This window comes from Euprymna scolopes, chromosome 22 (assembly GCF_053919585.1).
Source record: "Euprymna scolopes isolate OS-2025 chromosome 22, ASM5391958v1, whole genome shotgun sequence".
Taxonomy (NCBI): domain Eukaryota; kingdom Metazoa; phylum Mollusca; class Cephalopoda; order Sepiida; family Sepiolidae; genus Euprymna; species Euprymna scolopes.
In genome coordinates, this window is record NC_136503.1 from 1,793,355 (window position 1) to 1,815,914 (window position 22,560).

General features: G+C 34.6%; 1 protein-coding gene across 1 annotated transcript in view; it reads right to left on the reverse strand.

Moving 5' to 3' along the window:
* LOC145243846 (uncharacterized) overlaps window positions 1–22,560 on the reverse strand; it is a 339,901-nt gene that overhangs the window by 129,815 nt on the left and 187,526 nt on the right. Inside the window, exon 2 of the mRNA XM_080106875.1 lies at window positions 3,520–3,801. Coding sequence (XP_079963001.1) covers window positions 3,520–3,801 — 282 coding nt within the window. The remainder of the gene's footprint in view (window positions 1–3,519; window positions 3,802–22,560) is intronic.

Sequence of the window (22,560 nt, forward strand, 5' to 3'; positions counted from 1 at the left end):
AGTTTATTCATGGAATATTCGTTTAAATTTAGGCACAGATATAGTGGCTGTAACTAGTTGAGTGTTTTTTGCGAAAGTTTGGCAAGAGGGACCATAGATTGGAGTTCAGTCGTGCACTTGCCAGAAAAATAATTGTCATGCTTCCATTCTATAACCTCACAATATTATTGTACCATTTTTAGGCAGAACAGATACTACACTTTGAGTTATATATTTTTTATTCTATAGAAATTATACAAAGCAAAAATTGGGCACAAGGCCACAAAAATAATTGGGGAGGGGGCCGTCTATGTTTCTGATCGTCACTGGACCTTTTTGTTGGTCTATGCTAATCCGAGTTCTTATTCATCATAATACTGCAAACCCACTGGGGGTCGTCCTACTTAAGATTCCCAAATCAATTCGTTTTTGAAAATCATTTTTAATAATATATGTATATAATACTCCTATCTTAGGTTGAGCATATTAGGAAGTGATATACAAATTACCATTAGCATATGAAACAAATTGAGCTTATGCACTTTGGACAATGTCAAAAGATTGTTAATTCACTGCCCGTATAGCAGCAGTCGTATAGCACAACGGTAAGAAATTCCGACTGTCGTTTGGACGATCGGGTTTCGATTTAGGCTTGAGGTAGTTGCTTGGCTAACCACACTGATGAGCTGTGAAACAGCGAAACAGTACTGTATGTGGATAACTATATATATATATATATATATATATGTGTGTGTGTGTGTGTGTGTGTGTGTGTGTGTGTGTGTGTGTGTGTGTGTATATATTATGTGTATAAAAAGTTGTTTGATTATTATTTCGTTAGCATGAGGTGGGGGTCGGAGAAAGTCAATAAAATTAAAAAGAATATATATGTTAGTAGGACCCTCTCAACTTTCTCTAGATGGTAGATCGTTTACTCTTTTCCGTCTTGATGGGGTTAGTTCGAGTTTCACATTCGACAACAGAGCACATCAGATAAAATGCGGGGTGATAAGGTACGGACGGATACGAAATTGTCTTCTCGTGTTATAATATAAATTGTTCCTATTTCTTTAAACCACGGACTTGGAGTAAACTTGATGCAGTTTTAAACTATTGGATAAAAAATAGCTGCTTCTGATAGACAATCAAAGGATTATTTCATCTCAAATGTTGAATAGTATTTAAAAGTAATGAGCCAGATACATCTGAAATGAAATCCTTAAAACTAACATTGGCAACGCCATCTTAGTATTTCCGTGGTTATAGCAAAAAATAAGACAAAAACGGAAGTGACTAAACAGAAGTAATCATTGGATTTAGGTTGAAAAGTCATTGTGAAAAGTTGCCATGGCGATTCACGCGGTGGGGGGATTGCCTGGATATTCTCTTCTGTCAATATACGAATAACGCTTATTATAAAGACTCACAGTTTCCAGGCCTAATCGATCATTATACAACTATTCGTTGTTTTTATACATTTTTGTGTCTAGCAATCTGTTATCAGGTTGACAAGAAAGTTTTTGCGGTTTCTACTTTTAAATTCAGATCAACATATCTCGTCTCAAACAAAAATTTCTCGATCGAAATAAGCACCATCAGAATCAACATACTTCTGACAATGCAAAACAAGTTTGTTTATGCCAGTAACCTTAAGGTCTTGCATTGTGGTTGCGATGAAGTCGTTGAATATATTTTTGATATCTCTTACGTTTTTGAAGCATTACTCACGCAAAAAGTTGTCGAGAAGCTTGAAATAATGATAGTCGCTAGGTAATAGGTCTGGAGAGTATGGCGGATGAGACAGAGTTTTGTAGCCCAATTCGTTCAACTTCTGCAAGGTCGGTTTAGCAACGTGTGGTCGGGAATTGTGGAGGAGAATTTAGACTTTTCTGTTATATAATGCTAGGTGTTGTTGTTGAAGTTTCTGATGCATTTCATCCATTTGTAGACAGTACTTTTCTGCTGTAATTGTTTGCCTGCATGAAAAAACTGTAATGGATGAGACTGGTCTTAGACCACAAAACAGTCAGCATGACCTTCTTTTGGTGCAACTCTTACTTCAGAAAGAGTCGTGGAGCTTCATCGCCGTATAACCATTGAGCTGAGAGTTGCCAGTTGTCATAAAGAACCCACTTTTCATCGCAAGTCACAAACCGATCGAGAAACGCGACGTTCTTGCTTCGTAAAAGAAGGAAAGATGACATTTCATAACGGGGGTTCTTTTGATTGTCGTTCAATTCGTGAGGCACTCAGTTATCAATATTTTTTGTCATCCAATCTCTCTCAAGTGGTTGAAAATCGTCGTATACGCTACGTTTCATTAAGAATCAAGTTCTCAAACAGTTGTACATGAATTGGCTTCGACTAAGGCTCTTAACTGATTGTTGTCAACATCCGATGACCGACAACTGCGCTCATCGCCACTACATTTCTTAAACCATCATTGTGTTGTGCGTTCAGTATTTGTTCCTGAGCTAAACGCCTCTTTGATGTTGCGAGCTGTTTCAGTAGCTTCTTGGCCTAGCTTGAATTGAAATGAGAGAATTGCTTTGCTTTTTTCCATCTTGTATTCCATGTTCTAAAAAACATAATTGTTTTAAAACGATTGGAATTTAAAAGATTAGAGAGAGCAAAAACGCGCTATAAAATGATATATAAAGCAAATGTATTACAACATTTGAAATCAAAATTAAAAATTTCGCAATAACTTTCGTTTCAACCTATTACTATTATTTATCTGGATTCAATGGTCACATATTAAAATGTCGTTTCAATATTTTACTTATACTTCAGTAACGTAAACTCCACTTGATGTCATGGAGATGAGGGTTCGATTACATTTAAACGTCTGCATATCAGTATAGTTACGGAGATAAGAAGCAGAAAGGGAATTCCAAAGTCTAGCTGTTCGAGGGGAGAAACTATTAGAGTAGAAAACTTTCTGGCATTTAGGGACCTCAAAAGTGAAGGGGTGTGATTTTGTTGCTAAGTGGATTTGTCAAGGATATGTAGGTCAAGGGGGCACAAGTGCAACGAGTTCATCAGAGCACATTAAAATATTTGTAAAACAGGTACAAAGTTAACATTGTGGCGATGGGACAGGGGTTGGAGCTTAGTTGACAAAGTTGGACCTCTTAGTTTGAAGGCTGTTTTTGGACATTATACAAGAGGGAGAGATTAGTGGCAGATGCACCAGCCCAGATGTGGCAACAAAACTCCATGCATGGGCGAATTGTAGCCTTGTAGAGGTACAGGATACTCGCAGATGTGAGTAGTCTTCTCGCACGATAGAGCGAACCCACATTCATTGCAGCAGTCTTTGCAATATCATCAATGTATTTGTTCCAGTTCATATTTCTCGTGAATGTTTGTATTGGAATAAGTAATCACAAGAAAAGAATCACTTTCATCCCTTACATCTCGCAGTAATAGCTATTAGTAAAGAAGCCTTTGGGTCATCGCCGACTATTGTACTCATATATGTACAAATATTTATACTAGTAAATAAACGCGTACAAATGTGTGTTTTGTTACACTGACCTTTAACCGAGAGATATATAGTACTCGAACATGATCCCTCACTGTTTTCTATTCGGCACTGGTAGGTAGCCTCGTCGCTTCGCACGGCGTCTTTGATCACTAGGGCGAATGAACCCTCTTCGAAAGATTCTAGCGAAATCCGATTTGTAAATTCCAGGGAAACATCGTCCTTGAACCACGTGACTGTCGGTTTGGGGAATCCTTTGAAGCTACATTCGAACTGAACCGTCGATCCTTCGACAACTGTGTCTTCCCCGGACAAGCGTTGAATGAACTCAGGAGCTGAAAAGACAAAATATTTATCGAAATTAAATAAAATAGTAAAAAAAAAAAAAATCATATATTTAAAAGAGAGTACATCATAAAAGAACGAAAAACTAATCTCATTTGCGTTGGATTTGAAACCGACGGTACTGATGTTCTTTCTGAACTACTGTAACCCCTATATATATACAGGGTGTCCACAAAGTCTGGCTGTATAATCTACACGGTGCCGCTAAAATAAATTACCACGCTGCAACAATACACCCCTATTAAACCATAATACATATACCCCTTAAGCTTAATACTATGTTAAAGACCATATATATTCTTATATATCATACTATATATAATAAGCTTCTCCTTATTTAGTTAGAATTCATTAAAGCTTCCCCCAACATTCTATAATTCCTCTTATTCTTTTTCATCCCTAATGAACCTTACTCTAGACGCCGCATCTCCCCCATGCTACCTAGCACCTTCTCTACTCTTCTGATGAGAAGCATTAGGCTACGAAATGCCTGGCATAAATAGTCCCTTCTATCCCCCAAATTTTGCTTGTATTCCATTATTCAATAAATGATCCATTCTATATCTACCAATATATAGTTTTATGTCTTTATTTCATACTCTTGTTGTCCTATTGTATAAGCTCTAATAATTATTGTTGAGCTTGGCATTATCCGGATAAGTCTCCTTTGTGGAATTGATCTTTCTCTTTTCCTTTTACATTAAGCTATATATATATATATATATATATATATATATATATATATATATATATATATATATATATATATATATATATTTGAATGATCTTAGAATTATAAAAGAATAGTCTCGTTTATCGATGTATATAAATATAAATACATTTTTGACAACCATAAAAAAGAATTGTTTTGAAATGGAAATGAATTTCACACGCGCACATAGAGTTTTTTTTAAAAACTAAAGAACGTAAAGAAATGAACTATTTATTTTAAAAATAAATATACTTACATTAATATACGGTGGTTTTATTTGAAATAAATAATATAAAATATATAAGGAATACAAAATAAGTTCCAAAAGTAAAAAAAAAAAAGAAAATTTGAATAGCTACAAGGACGGAGATGGTACTATATATATATATATATATATATATATATATATATATATATATATATATATATATATATATATATATATATATATCGATATATATATGTGTGTATATATGTATAAGTAAATAAGTAAATAAATAAATTAAATATATAAACATTTATATATATATATATTTATATATATGTGTATGTATATATATATATATATATATATATATATGTATATATGCATAAGTAAATAAATAGATATATATATTTATATGTGTATATATGTATAAGTAAGTAAATAAATAAATAGATATATCTATCTATATATCTATAAAAGTGAAAGTGTCTGTTTGTATGTGTGTCTGTGTGTCTGTGTATTTGTGTCTGTCTGTTTGATTATACACAATAACTCTGCCAATTTTAAGTCTACAGACTCAAAATTAGATATATAGAGTACTGAGATTTGGGAAAATCTTTGTAATCCGTTTTCGGACAGAAATTTGGCTGGTAAGAGGTAAGAATTCAATTTTATTTCGTCCGAATGGAGTAGAAGGGATTGAAAATTGCCTTGTTATGATGACTGAACTCATGCATTCATGGTCTGAACGTTTAACTTCTCTGTTGCAGATATTGACGGTGTGAAGTTGTAAGAAAGCAACACCTGTCATGAACGTGAGTCAGAAGCTGAAATATGGCATTGAATTCCTGGCAAAAGTGGATGAAGAATGCATGAATAGTGGCGACTACGTCGAAAAACAAACGCTGGAGCACAAAAGCTCGTTTTAATTATATCACTCCCGTCTTCGTAGATCTTCAACATTTTTAGTTATGAAACAGGAGTCTTTACTTTTGAAACGAACTTCCTATAAGGATGCGACAAATATCCAAACAAACAATTACTGTTTAATTGAGGATACTCTTGGAAATTTTACTCAGCAAAATACTTCAACTAATTTAGTACGAACAGTCAACGACTTTCTGAGCTGTTAATTAGATTATAATAATGAACCAATTAAGAAAATATTAATTAATCTTATCTCGTTAGTTAAATAAAACAACTCGTGCGAACACAAAAAGCATTGTTTTTATGCCATGGTCAATTCAGTATCTTCCAAACTCCTATAAGCAGCAAAGACGTCTTACTTCATTTTATAAATTAAAATATACGTTTAAAATTGTTATATGTCGATTAAGGCTGTGAGAACGAGTACACATGCTTGGTATTACCTACCAATATATATATATATATATATATATATATATATATATATATATATATATATATGATTGCAACGTCTTGTCAGACGAGTGCCACTCCCTCAGGTACTGAAAGTCCATGAGCCCGAAGATAACCTTAACTTTAGTCCTGCCGGGGGGGGGGGAAATTCACACGCACAAGCAGACATGACACTGAAGACGGTCACTGGTATATATACATATATATATATATATATATGCACACTTGCATACACATATGCACATACACACATACAAATAACCTACATATATGCATTCATACATACATACACATTACATATATGCATACATAGACATACTTATACATAAACATACACAAGACGGTCATTGGCATGCATACACACCGATATATATATATATATATATATATATATATATATATATGTATGTATTTAAACGCAAATATACATATATACAGATACACACATATCTGTAAACATACACATATATGTACATACACCATGAATACACATACATATGTATACAGACACACATGCATACATGCAGATATACATTCATACATCCATACGTACACATACACACACACACTTACCTACATATACATACACGTACGTAAATATGCACTCATGCATACAGATATACATACATACACACCTACAAATACATACACACATATACATACATACATCCATACGTACACATACGCACATACATATATACACACACACTTACCTACATATACATACATGTACGTAAATATGCACTCATACACACATACATACATGCCCACACATACACACATATATATGCATACATACACACATGCATAAATACACATACACACGCCCATATACATGCATGCACACATACACACAAACACACATATACATACATATAAACATAGATATACACACATACACATGTACATAAACATACATACACCTATACACACACACACACATATATATATATATATATATGTATATATATATATATATATATATACACATAGATACATATAATAATGGCAGATCAATTACTACATGCTTCCAGCATTTCAGACCTACACGCGTCACAACTTTTCCATCGCAATAGGACCCTTTTTTTTTCTTATAGCCTGAGGGAGTATCTGTACCTGATGGTGTTACAGAGTTTTAGCTTTGTACGACAGCTAAATCTCTCTCTAGGTTCAAAATGTTGACATCCAGCAACAAGCAAGAGCAAGATAGCCAGCAACAAGTCAAACTGCAGACCAGCTTAATGCGGGTACTGGTCTCCCGCTGTATGTTTTTTAACTAAGAGATTTTCTTCTCCTAGAGGGGTTGCCTTCACCACGGCTTACGGGAGTCCCCTCAATCCCGCAATATATATATATATATATATATATATATATATATATATATATATATATGTTGTTTTGAAAAAGGAAAAACCGAATGAATTTATAAAATGATCAAAAAACGATTATATTCACTACAACTCGCACCACAATGATAAAATAAAGACTGGCATGATCATTGGTTTTTTTCTTGCGTGCTTTAGAATATGCAGCCCTCAATATCTTAATGATGCAATTCAACACATTACGAATGTTTAAAAAAAAATTACAGTACCCGTCCAATTTCATTTCTTACGCAAAGAAAAAAGCTACGAAAATACACTATAATACAAACAGATAGAAAATTAAACAAATACATCCCTATTAAACAGACATCTTTTCATTCCCTCTCACACTAAAAATACAAAAATCTACGACACTCTTAATAGACTTGGTTTTCATTTGATACAAAGAACTTCCACAACAATAAAACAGACATTAAAAACTACCAAGCACTCTCCCAAAACCCTCACATCCAACGCGGGTATATATTCCATCCCATGTAACGATTGCCAACAAGCATACATAGGTGAGACACAGCGTAAATTGAAACTAAGACTTTACGAACACAGAAGAGATATAAGGAATGGTAACGCCCTAAATGCACTCTTTTGCCATTGTGCGGAACACGATCATTCATTTAATTTAGATCATGCGAAAATTATAAAATACGTGATAGAGCTAAAAGAAAACTTTTAGAGTCAGCAGTAATATTGAACACTGGTACTATTACGCAAAGAAAGGGGTTTTACCATCTAGCCCCTAGTATAGGGAAAATAATAATCAAAGAACAAAATATAAAGACAGATCCTGGTTAACCGTTTATACTTAATCCTTAAATAATTTAAACAAAATGAATAAGATTAGAGAGAGAAAAAAGTGTACATATTTATTTAAATAACGTATTTTTAAAAGTGTATATATAAACGTTAAGCAATCCAACCTTCCCATACACACACATAGTTTCCTTCTCGATATGGGTAGGATTCTAACACTGTTTCCTTTTCACTTACGTATGGCCTATGATCGTTTTCTTCTTCTGCATTTTTCCTTTTAATATCCTAAAGATGTCCTCTGCAATAGGGACGAAACGTTGATCAATTTATAAATTCATTCGGTTTTTCTTTATTCAAAACAACATAACGCCAACCATCGCTGGTATTTTTATTTTATTTTTATTCATATATATATATATATATATATATATATATATATATATATATATATATATACTAGCATTTCAGCATGGCGTTGCCCGGGTGTTTGGATGTGTATGTTGCGCAAAAAAAAATGGTAGTAAGAAGGCAGGCTCGAACCCGTACCGCAAAGGAGGACAAGAACGGGGTAAAACCTAACGTTTATGCTGTTACGACCACCGCCAAACCGGAAGCGACATTTTAAAAAATTAAGGCTAGACAATCTAAAGGAGAGGATAACTTTAAAAAATATCGGCGAAAAAAGTGACCCCCCCTGTAGAAAAGTGCCTAGTTGAAGGGGAAGATATTAATGTTTTTAGTCAATTTTTCGATATTTGTCATATGAAAGGTCGAACTTTAAAACGATACTGATCTTGGTAAAATCCATCGCCTCTATTGAAAGTTTAAGGCAGACATGCAAACATACATGCATACATGCATTTATATATTGGTAACTAAAAATTTTCGACCCAAACTGATGAAAAAGCTTGCCCTATCTCTGAATACCCTTTATGCAAAATTTCAAATATTTAGACCAGAAATTGTCTGAGTAATTTGGAAGAGACCGCAGAGGTCAATTTTTTAAAAACTTTAACCCCTCATATGACCTCTTAAAATTTATTGTTTTGGGCTCAACTCAAGTTATTAAGTTAGATCCATGTCCAAGGAACCTATATCTAAAATTTCAAGTGCGTAGACTCAAAATTGTTGGAGGAGTTTGGTAGAGTTCTCAAAGGTCAAATCGTTGAACTTTGACTCCTTAGTCGCCAAATTTCTGGCCAAAAACCGATCACATCGATTTTCCCAAATTTCAGTAACCTGTATATCGAATTTCGAGTCTGTAGACTAAATATTGACAGAGTTATTGCGTAGGGAAATGTACACAGACACACACACAGACAAACAGACAGACACACACACAGACACGTTCACTTTTATAGATATATAGACTAGCATGGGTGCCCGGCGTTGCCCGGGTGTTTGGAGGTGTATGCTGAGCAAAAAAAAAAACAAAAAAAAACGGTCATTTTTTTTTATTTGACCCCTATTATGGCCCCTTAAAATTTATTGTTTTGGGCTCAACTCAAGTTATTAAGTTAGATCCATGTCTAACGAACCTATATCTAAAATTTCAAGTGTGTAGACGGAAAATTATCGGAGTAGTTTGGTAGAGTTCTCAAAGGTCAAATCGTTGAACTTTGACCCCTTAATCGCCAAATTACTAGCCGAACCCCCATCACATCGATTTTCCCAAACCTTAGTAACTTGTATATCAATTGTCGAGTCTGTAGACTAAAAATTGACAGAGTTATTGCGTAGGGAAATGTACACAGACACACACACATACACACACACAGACACACACACACAGACACTTTAACTTTTATAGATATATAGATAGATAGACTAATAGATTAAACAAAAATATATACGTATACATAAATATGTATGGAAACAATTTTTTGTTTAATGTAAAGATTTTACGCAAATATTATGCAAGTATAAATCATGTAGAATATCTGCATGAATATAATTACACGTAATAGTTAACTAGATGATCATCCCATAAGAAAACCGAAAAAAAAAACTAACAGGGAATTAATTAAAATGAATGTTTAAAAGAATATGCAAATTAGCTAGATCTTTTGCTAGTGAATTCAATTCCATGAACCATATATAAGAAAATTGTATTTTCTTTTTAAATAAATAGAAAAGAGTGTTTTAATATGAATATCAATACACACAAAAAACGAATCCATAGGCGTATATATATATATATATATATATATATATATATATATATATGATAAACGAAAACAAATCGCTTAAAAATGACTCGTTCGAACCGAAAGGTTGCTTAATCTTTTACAATATTTATTTAAAGAAAAACATATCGTCCTGGCTTTCTATTAAAATCAAATACCCAATTGACGATATTTTAAGGGGTTTAATAAGTATAAAAACGATGTTTTTTTTATATTTCAAGCGATCCTCCGCTTTTGATCACAAAAAGTAACGAAATAAAAATATAAGACAAAAATAATGGAAATTTCCTTTTTGCACTGCGTTCATCTCTTGCAACAATGTTCGAAAGAGTTCTGGTAAATTATTTTCATCGTTTGTGAAAAAAGAATGTATTTTTATATTTATGTGTAACGCATTAGCATTCATTTAAACCGGCAACAAACAAGGCGCAATTGATTTCAATATGTACAAGAAATATTAAGGAACAGAAACAATTGTATTGAAGGGTAAAAATAATAATATTATTAATAGCTATCACCGCCATAATAATCGTTGAAACAAAAATAATAATAAATATAGTAAAATAATAATAACATTGGTGGTAGTTATAATAATAATAATAATAATAATAATAATAATAATAATAATAATAATAATAATAATAATAATAATAATAATAATATCACGCCAAAGCAAAGATCGACAAAACACAAGAAAACAGCTAATGAAGAATCTGTGAACAAAGAGACGAGACAATAAACCATATTGTAAGTGAATGCAGCAAACTGGCCCAAAAGGAATACAAGACACAACCAAATGGGAAGGGCAGTACGCTTAGAATTATGCAAAAAATGGCAACTCGAACGCACAGACAAGTCGTACAAACATAAGCCGGCAACAATACTTGAAAACGAGAATACCAAATCCTATGGGACATGGGCATGTTATACATATGGGGATAGTTCGGAGATAACACTTATCAAAATAATCCTCAAAACATTCCTGAACCAAATGCGTCATTATAACTAAACTCAACCCACGAATCTCTTTCTCTCTCTTTGTCATTGAACAAGAAGCTTAATTGTAAATAAAACTTAAACTTTGAAATTCGCCTTTGTGTTGATTATGAGAATAGAGACAAGCAGATTGTCAGATTATATAAATTATATTCATTACACAACGCAACAAAGTTATTGCCAATTTTGTACGTCGTTTTCAGATGTTCTTTACATTAAACGGCGATAAAACTAAGACTGTTGTATATTTATGATTGTAATTTGATGGGCAAGTCAGGCTGAAGCTTATTTGTCCTAAAAGCCCCAACTTCTATCACATCGTCGCCATGTTGCATTCCTGTGTTTGTTTGACTAATATTTTAATGGAATGTGCTCCGACGAAGATGATGCACTGTATCCTCTCGACGTACATACTAAATTGTTTAACAACAAAATTCCACCCCTTCCCTGTTCAGATCCCTAGATGCTGGAAAGTCTTCTACTCTAATAATATCTTTCCTTGGACTGCTAGAGTTTGGAATTCCCTCCAACATCTCGCTGCCTAATTCCCCACAGTTCCTTATTAAACATGATTCCAAATAGCAACCGCTTACACTCAAATGGCAATATGACTTGTTGAAAAAGTTTTAAAAAATTGTTCGCTTGCAGAAATAATCATAAATTTTATCAACGATTTCATTTGTGGCATTTTTGATTGGTTATTCTGTTATTATGTTCGCCGAAACTTATGAGCAGTCCTTGTAAATGTCAGCAATGCTCTGTGCGGCTAGATGACCCAATGTAGCTGCAATACGTGAACGATAATAGATGAAATCTTTTTCAAAAGGAAGGAAGAGAAGGAAATATGTGCTAACGTCAAACACAGACAAATTGAAAAAAAATATGAGGAAAAAATCTGGTTAGGCGCAGATAAACAGGTTCGTCTCAAGTTACTAATGTTCTCGGCTGCCTTCCTCATAAATATTTCTGACAACCCGGTGTTGCCTGGCAGTTCGGGAGATGAATGTGTTGCCTATAATTCCGCATGAAGTTGCTGATGTTCTGCGGTGTTGTATTCTTTTCATCGAAAATACAACCTATTATCAGGTTGACAAGAAAGTTTTTCCAGTTTTTTATTTTTAAATTCAGATGAATATATATCGGCCTAGCTTGGATTGAATTAAGAAAATTGTGCGAATTGGCTTCTTTTTTTATCTTGTATTCAACGTTCTAAAAAAGAAAACATAATTGTTTTAAAAACGATTGTAATTTAGAAGATTTAATAGAGAGAAAAACGCTTTTATAAAGTAAAGGTATTATAACGAAAACGTTTGTTTTGTTTTTTTGCAAAAATACATTTTTTTATTACATTTTCACCCCAAACAAGGCACATTGCCACTTTGATGTAGGGGGCTACTATTAGGGACACAGGCTACAGGGGTACTAGGTGGGGAGTTGGGCAGCAAGATGTCGGTTCACGTTACACTTGAACTTCTGCATGTCAGTACAGTTGGGGAAGCAGGAACCTGGAAGGGAGTTTCAAAGTCTAGCGGTTCTGGGGAAGAAACTACTGGAGTAGAAGGCTCTCTTACATCTAGGGATTTCTACTGCTTGTCGGATTTGTCGGGGGTATTTACGTAGAGGGGGTACAAGTGCTTGTAGCTCGTCTGAAAGTACTTGTAGAATAGGCAGAGGGACGCTATATTGCTTCGATGGGACAGAGACTGAAGTTTGGATGATAGTTCAGGACCTATTAGATTGGCGACTCTCTTTTGAACCTTGTCTAGGAGTGAGAGACTAGTAGCAGATGCATCGGCCCAAATATGACAGCAATACTCCATACATGGGCGAATGGTGGCTTTATAGATGTACAGGATACTTTCGGGTGTTAGTAGTTTTCTAGCACGGTAGAGAGATCCCACCTTCCTTGCAGCGGCTCCAGCAATGCCTTCAATGTAATTGTTCCAACTCATGTTTCCTGTGAACGTTAGGCCAAGGAGTTTGAAAGATGTACTCTCAGATAAAGAGTCGTTGGCCATTGCTATAGGTGGTAGAGAAGGTTTCTTGTAATTATTGAATGAAACTAGTTTAGTCTTGGGGGCAATGAACGTGACCACCCATTTTTGTCCCCATTCCACTACTGATTGGAGGTCATCCTCTAGTGTTTCTGTCATTTCTTTAGATATGTGTTCATTTGTTTTCCTGTCTTGCCTGTTATAGAGTGTGGTGTCATCAGCATATATACCCATCTCAGAGGCAATTTTTCGGGGAGGTCATATATGAATATCAGGAACAGTAGAGGTCCCAGGATAGACCCTTGGGGCACTCCCGCATTTATATAATATTGTTTCGATGTACGACCGTCGAGGAAAACCTGGATTTTTCTCTTATCTAAGAAGGATTTAATTATCTTAAGTATTCTACGAGTGATACCGTATGATCTAATTTTCCTCATGCCATACTCTGTCAAAAGCCTTAGATATATCTAGAGCTACCGTTCTGCCCTCCTCCGCTTTGTCCAGTGAATGGTATATACGTTCAGAAATTACAGTTAGGATGTCTGCTGTGGAACGGGCTTGTCTAAATCCATATTGTTGGTTAGTCAGAAGTTTAGCATCTGGATTTAGATACTGGTACCACAGAAGCAGTTTTCCAACAGCCCGGAAAGCAAGATTCATTAAGGCATTTGTTGTAAAGTTTGGAGAGAACTGGAGCTACTTCGGCTGAGCACTTTTTTAATAGCACAGCTGGGATGAAATCAGGTCCACATGCTTTTGAAGTGCCAAGGTTTTTTATGATAGCATGCACCCGAAGGGGTGATTTTTAGATTGTCTAGCGTGGCATCTGTCCTCAAAGGAAAGTCAGGTAGTGGTGGTTGGAAGGGTCCAGTGTGTAGTTTGAGGCAAACCGATTGGCAAGCATGTTAGCCTTCTCGTTTGCTGAGGAAACAACCTCGTGATTGTTGGTTAGTGGGGAATTGTTGATTTCCCATTATTTACTACACTGTTGTAGATTTTCCAGAAGTCACGAGTTCCTAGTTTTTGGGCTTCGATGCGTTTTTTAGTGGTTTCCGTAAATTCTCTCTTAGCTGTCGCTATTTCTTTTTTAACGTTACTTCTAGCTTCTATGTACTTCTGTCTGTTTGAACTGGACTTATGTCGGTTAAATCTGCGGTATGCATGCTGCCTTTGAGCAATGGCAGTAGCGCAAGTCGAAGTAAACCATTGGGGAGAGTTGGGCTTGCTATAAAATTTCCGCATGGGAACATGCGCTTTGATTGCAGTTTTGAACCATTCGGTAGTCTCGTTTGCGCACTGTTCAGCAGGAAGAGAAAAAATATTTCCCCATGGGGCATCTCTTGTTTTGAGCACTGGCTCTCCAGTTTTGGCTCTAGAGTTTAGGGCGATTTCAACTATTATCACTGCATGATCACCGTTCCCAAGTGGGCTGTCAGCATTCGTTATACAATCCTCGGGAACTGTGGTCAAAAACAGATCTAGAAGTGATGCGTATTGTTCTTCCTGGTCAGGGAAACGGGTTGGAAACGTAACAATTCCTGACCTAAAATATATGAAACGCATACAAGTTAACAGAAACCAAACGCCATATTTAAATTGTGGAGATAATTGAGGATTTGAGTTTTCATTGCGAAGATGGAAGAAGGATGGAATACTGTTGCCATATCTGGGCAGGAGCTGCTAAAAACAGCCTATCCTGCCTTGACAGAGTACAAAATAGACTTCGTGGCTTAGTGGGGGATGCCCTTTTCTCTACCCTGCAACCTCTCTCCCACAGAAGAGACATTGCGAGCCTATCCTTGTTTTATCGTTATTTCCATGGCAGGTGCTCGTCTGAACTCCAATCTCTGGTCCCCCCTCGCCAATCTTTCACGAAAAACACCCGTCTAGCTGAATCCACTGTCAAAAGTTTCCCCCACTCTTTATCTGTGCCTAAATCAAAACGCAGATTCCATGAACAAAGCTTCTTTCTTAGAACTGCACGCCTGTGGAACTCTGTTCCGTCTGCCTGCTTCCCACCGGACTACAACTTGGATGTGTTCAAGTCCAACGTTAACAAATTCCTAATGAACCGCCCCCTTAAGTAAACACTTCATCAAATTTCCACACTAACGTACTGTACTTGCAGTAACCCTTATCCCTGAGTCGCTTCCGGGCCTTGATAAGTGGTGATCACTGTGTAAAAAAAAAAAAAAAGAAATCGACTCTGAAATTTCTTGTTTTTTTTTTCTCTTCAAATCTTTCTTGGAATCCATATATTAATCCACTGCTCTTTCTGCTTCTTGTAAAATCTATCCTCTCTATATCTCTAAAACTTTTTTTCTTTCCCCTCTCCCTAGAAATATATGATTACTCGATACATGGAGTACTGTTGTCAAATTTGAACTGATGAATAGGGCTACGACAACAGCATATTCTTTTCCTTGTTTTCATTCTCAGGTATATATCAATTGATATCTTATATGTTTTATATAGCGTATTGTGATCCTCAGTTGATTAGTTGTCTTTGTCAGATATAAACTCGGAGTCTAAACAATGCAAAGAATATGCTGTTGTCATATCCCTACTGATGAATGTCTGTCACATTTGAGAGTTCTTGATCAGGTGGAGAAAAGTTAATTAACCGTATGCTATCTTCTTCTCAGCAACCTCTCCTTTACAGACGTGATGTTGCTAGTCTCCGTCTCTTCTATAAATACTATAATTACATGTGTTCTTCAGAATGGTCTTATATAAAATCTTCTTTTATCCATGCTTGTCGGAATCGTTGGTCTAGTGGTCGCCATCAATTCGCTACTTTGAATACAGCTTTCTAATCCAGTACTTTCTTTCCAATAGCAGCAGGTTTGTGAAACTCTCTTCCTGCTCACTCTTTCCCCTATCTACCCTGACCTTTTCAAGGTTAAAGGCAATAGGCATCTCCTGTCTTTGCAATAATCATATTTTGTTCTTGTTAGCCCCTTAGATCAAATTGCCTGGAGCGATAATAATCGCACCCAACGTCTTGCAATGTAAAATAAACAAGTGTAAAACCGCTTTAGCGAAATCGTTATATTGTTTCCATCGGTTCATAAAGAACGAGCCAGTTATCCTATATATATATATATATATATATATATATATATATATATATATATATATATATATATATATATATATATATGCTGAATATCGTGTCTGGTGTACTGGAAATATCAACTGGCATAAATAAAACGCATCTGATACGATCACACACATGGCCGGAAGAAACATTTTCTGACTGACACGGAAACACAGTTCTTTAGAAATAAAACATAGTTTTATTAATTTAAAACAACCTCCAATGGTTATCCGTAAAAGGTTAACCGCAGAGGAGAATACGCCGCCGTTAGATAAGCGCCATATTGACAACGAAGGCAAATTGCCAGAAAAAGTATTTACATGTGGTTGTGTAGGTGTCCTAAATCATTATATAAACTAAATCGTTTTAACATGGCTGGATATCTTTCACGCTACGGAAATGACTCTGACAAACATACGTATAGTTTCTATTTATTTCTCGAATCTGCGATCAGATTTCAATTAAAAAGATATGATGCAATTAATATTCTTTTTAGAACAAATGTATCTATATAATTCAAATATAGACGCGTAACTGAAATAAAATGAGCGTATTTTTGTTACGTAATTTATTGACTGATTATATGTATTAAATATTATATGTATTAAATATATGTGTATTAAATATTATATGTATTAAATATTATATGTATTAAATATATATGTATTAAATAAATGTATTAAATATTATATGTATTAAATATTATATGTATTAAATATTATATGCATTAAATATTATATGTATTAAATATATATGTATTAAATATTATATGCATTAAATATTATATGTATTAAATATATATGTATTAAATATATGTATTAAATATTATATGTATTAAATATTACATGTATTAAATATTATATGTATTAAATATTATATGTATTAAATATATGTATTAAATATTATATGTATTAAATATATGTATTAAATATTATATGTATTAAATATATGTATTAAATATTATATGTATTAAATATATGTATTAAATATTATATGTATTATTATGTGTATTAATTATTATGTGTATTAATTATTATATTATTAATTATTATTATAGGTGGTGTTTCCCATAATGTGAGAAGGCTAACCTGTGTTTAAAATTAAATTATGTTCTTTTAATAGGAGTTTTTTTTTTATTAAAGTCTCCGTCGCGGTTTATTTTCAGTCAATAAATTACATAAAAAAATACACTCCTTTCATTTCAGTTACACATGCATATTTGAAATATAACGAACATATTTGTTCCAGACAGAATATGAATTGCATCATATCTTTTTAAATATATAAATGGCTATATGACGTTATAAAAAATCTTACGCTGTTTCACAACGCTATACCCTTTTTAAAAAGATTCTAACGATTTTTTGTTTCTGAAATAGAACAATAAAGACGAAACGTTGATAAACACATAAGTTAATTTGCTCCTTTGCTATCTATTTCGTTGAACTACTTTTTCTATTATTCGCATCACACACACACACACACACACACACACACACACACACACACACACACACACACACACATATATATATATATATATATAGTGAATAAATGACAAAAATCTATATCCCAAAATACATGTTTACTATCTTTTAATTTATTCCTTTAATTCAGTTGACATTTACAATTCTTAACAGTATTTGTTTCCTAGAACAAAATCAATCACTTAATTATTATATCAATCAGTGAATTTATTATGCCCTTAACTCACCAGAAAAAATAGCAACAACCAATCCGTCAAAAGGAAATAAAGTGTGATTTGGCATGATCAAAATCCGAAAATTAGGAGAGAAGCTGCAAATACTTAGAATATGTTTCCATTGCGTCATTTTGAATTTTTTTTTTCAAACATTGCTCTGTAATTACATTGAGATTCTTAAATAAGGATTGTTATACATTATAAGAAAGTATAGTTCTACATATATATATACACACATATATATATATATATATATATATATATAAATCATGATGTCATAATCATTAGATCACTATTACCGTCTTGACATTCAAAAAATAAATGTTTAAATTTTAACTGTATTTTTTGCGGTTTACGTTGGCCGTGTGGATTTGTTTCTTGCTAATTGAGTCATAGATGGCTTCGTTGCCGGGGTTGAATCTCCCGACCGGCGGTAATTATGACACCCGGCATCGATGATTCCTGAAAGGATGAAACCCTAGTGTCTGTAGGTACAGTAGAACCCCGGAAGAAGGTATTATAAATTAGTAACAAAATGCAGTACAGTATATAATACACTTGTATATACTAAAATAACACTATAAATAACACAATAATAATAATAATAATAATAATAATAATAATAATAATAATAATAATAATAATGTATATTGACGTGTAAATTTGTTTATATAAAAAAATATCTTGCTCTTTTTTTCATTGAGCATTCTTAATTAGTTAACTTTTCTCTCCTGAATACCTATAACTTAAGAGGGCGGTCTCCCAAGAATTTATTTATGTTGCACTTGAAGACAACCAAGTTGTAGTCAGCTGGGAAGCAGGCAAACAGAAACGAGTTCCACAGGCGTGCAGTTCTAAGAAAGAAGCTTTGTTCATGGAATCTACGTTTTGATGTAGGCACAGATATAGAGTCCTATCCTTACAACATCATCAACGCTCTGATCCCCAGCTGGCATCAATTGTGATGGATGGCTCTCGTCTGGGTGAGGCTCCGTGTTTTGACAAGCTTCTGGGTTTGACCTTTACTCCTGATCTGAAATGGAACACGTACATCAAGTCTGTTGCCAAGGTCGCTGGAAAGATGGTGGGATCCTTCTACCGCTCCAGAAGATATCTCACTACTGATGCAATTCTCTATCTATATAAAAGCCAAGTACGTCCAAGGATGGAGCTGCAACAAACAGCCTATCCTGCCTTGACAGAGTACAAAGTAGACTTCGTGGCTTAGTGAGGGATGCCCTTTTCTCTACCCTGCAACCTCTCTCCCACAGAAGAGACGTTGCGAGCCTGTCCTTGTTTTATCGTTATTTCCATGGCAGGTGCTCGTCTGAACTCCAGTCTCTGGTCTCCCCTCGCCAATCTTTCACGAAAAACACCCGTCTAGCCGAATCCACTGTGAAAAATTTCCCCCACTCTTTATCTATGCCTAAATCAAAACGCGGATTCCATGAACAAAGCTTCTTTCCTAGAACTGCACGTCTGTGGAACTCTGTTCCGTCTGCCTGCTTCCCTCCAGACTACAACTTGGATGTGGTCAAGTCCAATGTTAACAAATGCCTAATGAACCGCCCCCTTAAGTAAACACTTCAGCAAATCTCCTCACTAAATTAATTTACTTGCAATAACCCTTATCCCTGAGTGGCTTCCGGCCTTGATAAGTGGTGATCACTGTGTAAAAAAAAAAAAAAAAGAGTGGGGGAAAGTTACTAACAGTAGTTTCATCTAGACGGGTGTTTTTCGAGAAAGCTTGGCGAGGGGGACCAGAGATAGGAGCTCAGACGAGCACTTGCCGTGGAAATAACGATAAAACAAAGACAGGCTCGCAACGTCCCTTCTGTGGGAAAAAGGTTACAGGGAAGAGTAAAGGGCATCTCCCACTTAGTTACCAAGTCTTTTTTGTACTCTGTATTTAATTCACAAGTTAACAAACGATGAATTATCGACGCGGACGCTGGTTTTTTGTTTTCGTTATAAGGATAAATTATTCATAAATCTGAGGACAAAAAAAAAAAAAAAAAAAAAAAAAAATACGCCCAGTTATCAGCAGGAAAAAATGAAATAAAAATATCGATTTTATTTTATTTTTCTGACAGTTTCTCAAATAGTTATTCAAACGAGGCCTTTTTCTTGTTTTTAACAGCCGATTATCCTTGCGTGTCGGTCAGTCAGTCAGTGAACGGGAGTTTTGCACGGAGGCGGAGCGGTGGACGCCAACGCGAACTCTCACTTTAAAACTGCCAACTTCTGACTCAAAACTAAAAAAAAGAAAAAAAAAAAAAAAAAGAAAAAATTCCGAAACTGATTTTTCCTTGATCAGCATTACCTTATAAAGAAAGGTTTGAGGTAAAGTCTGGCTAAGATGAGATTTCCCGTCCAACTAACCTTTGTTCGCTACGTCACACTCTGATTCGCCTTGATTGGATAATTAGCCACATACCCATGCACATCAACTAGGGGATTTTCTGTTAGTTACAAATATTTCCATCAAATTGTTTCTCACAAACCGGCCAGCCTCGCCCTTGAACTCTGAACTTTAAGGTCACTTCTAGACTAAACATGGCTAGTTACTCAAAATAATAATTTTCACGGCAACATTGTTTAATGCTCCCGAATTTCTTTTTTTCATTTACAAGAAGCAAGGTTATCTGGTATTACCCCGGGATTGTCACCTAAATAAAAAGCGCTAATTCAGCTCTCATTAGCCCCCTCCCTTCTGCTGCAATTTCCGATCATAGCTCTAACGCAGCTCTCCTTAACCCTTTTCTGTGATAATTTTCGACCGTCATAGCTGTTTGGATCACATACCTACGTGTAACATAGTACGGATGCGTGTATGGGTGTATGTAAATATATACGAAGTTACGTCACCGATGGAGAAAAAGGACTATAAAAAGAAAAAGATAAAGAGATCTCGTGAGAGACAAGATAACGTTCGAGATCTCGTGAGAGACGTGGATAATATTCGAGATCATGTGGGTGACGTCACGGCTGTAGCAATGAGGAAATAAATGTCGTTGCTACAAAGAACAAGCGAGTCGGAGTTATTTCTTATTCTTTGTCTTGGTTTCTTTTGTGACTGAAACTGCTACAACGTGTTTTGGCCCGTGAAAAACGCCACTTGTGACTGAATATTACGATTATATATTGTTTAGTCTGCATTCATTTCATTAAAACATTTATACACTATGACATATTTTTGAAGACCTTTTTCTGGCAAAACCAAAAATTTTAAGTATCTTTACTTCTATAGCTGGACACCCGGCGTTGCCCGGTTGTATTATTCACTTAAACATGAGATTTTAATATATGCAGATTGCATATGTATTATCATTGAATCAATCTTCGATTGATTATTATATATTACGAGGAATAATTTGCCCGGTGGACCATTTCACACACACACACACACACACACACACACACACACACACACACACACACACACACACACACACACAAACACACACACACACACACACAAATTAAAAAAAATTAAAATAAATAAATAAAACAATAATAATGATAATGTCGTTTATCAAATTCTGTCTGTGTTTGTTTACAATATATGATATTTGAGCTTGGCGATTTTAAAAATAGTCTTTCTTCTCTTATAGATAAAAATAATTTCTATAGCGGAATATTTTACGTTACACCGGCCAAGATTACACCCGAGTAACGTAAAATATTCCCCTGTAAAAATTATTTTATCTACAAGAGAAGAAAGATTATTTTCAAGATCGGAGTTTTTCGTTCTTCGATACTTATCGAATGAATTTGTCTACAAAACATATTTCAGAACACTGCCAGAAATATAAATTACCTTTGTGTGCAATTTACAAAAGATTGGCTCAGCCGTTTCGGAACCTATGAGAAAGGAACTCATACACACAAAGTGACTTTTATATAATAGTAGAGGTTGTTATTTGTAGTAATAGTGGTAGTAGTAACATTAGCATATAGAATCATTACTATTATTCCTATATAGAATCATTACTATTATTCGTATATAGAAATTAAGCGATATATTTCCTCATTTAATCATTCAAACACTACCGTGTTTGAATATATGGTTAAGTGGCAGTTTTAGTCATTTAGAATTGTTTTAAAGCTTCACCGCTCACTCATTTTTCGACCAAATTTCAAACAATTATTACAGTTTATAGATAACATTCTCAGCTCTATTATGAAAATTTGTTTGCAATTTTCGTTCGGTAAAACAAAAGTTATGATGAATTTACTAGTGTTCAAAATCGTAAAAATAGAGAAAAAAAGGTGAGCGACACTTTTTATGACAAGTTTCCATAGTTATTACGTCGCTTCAGCGACTGCTGTTGCT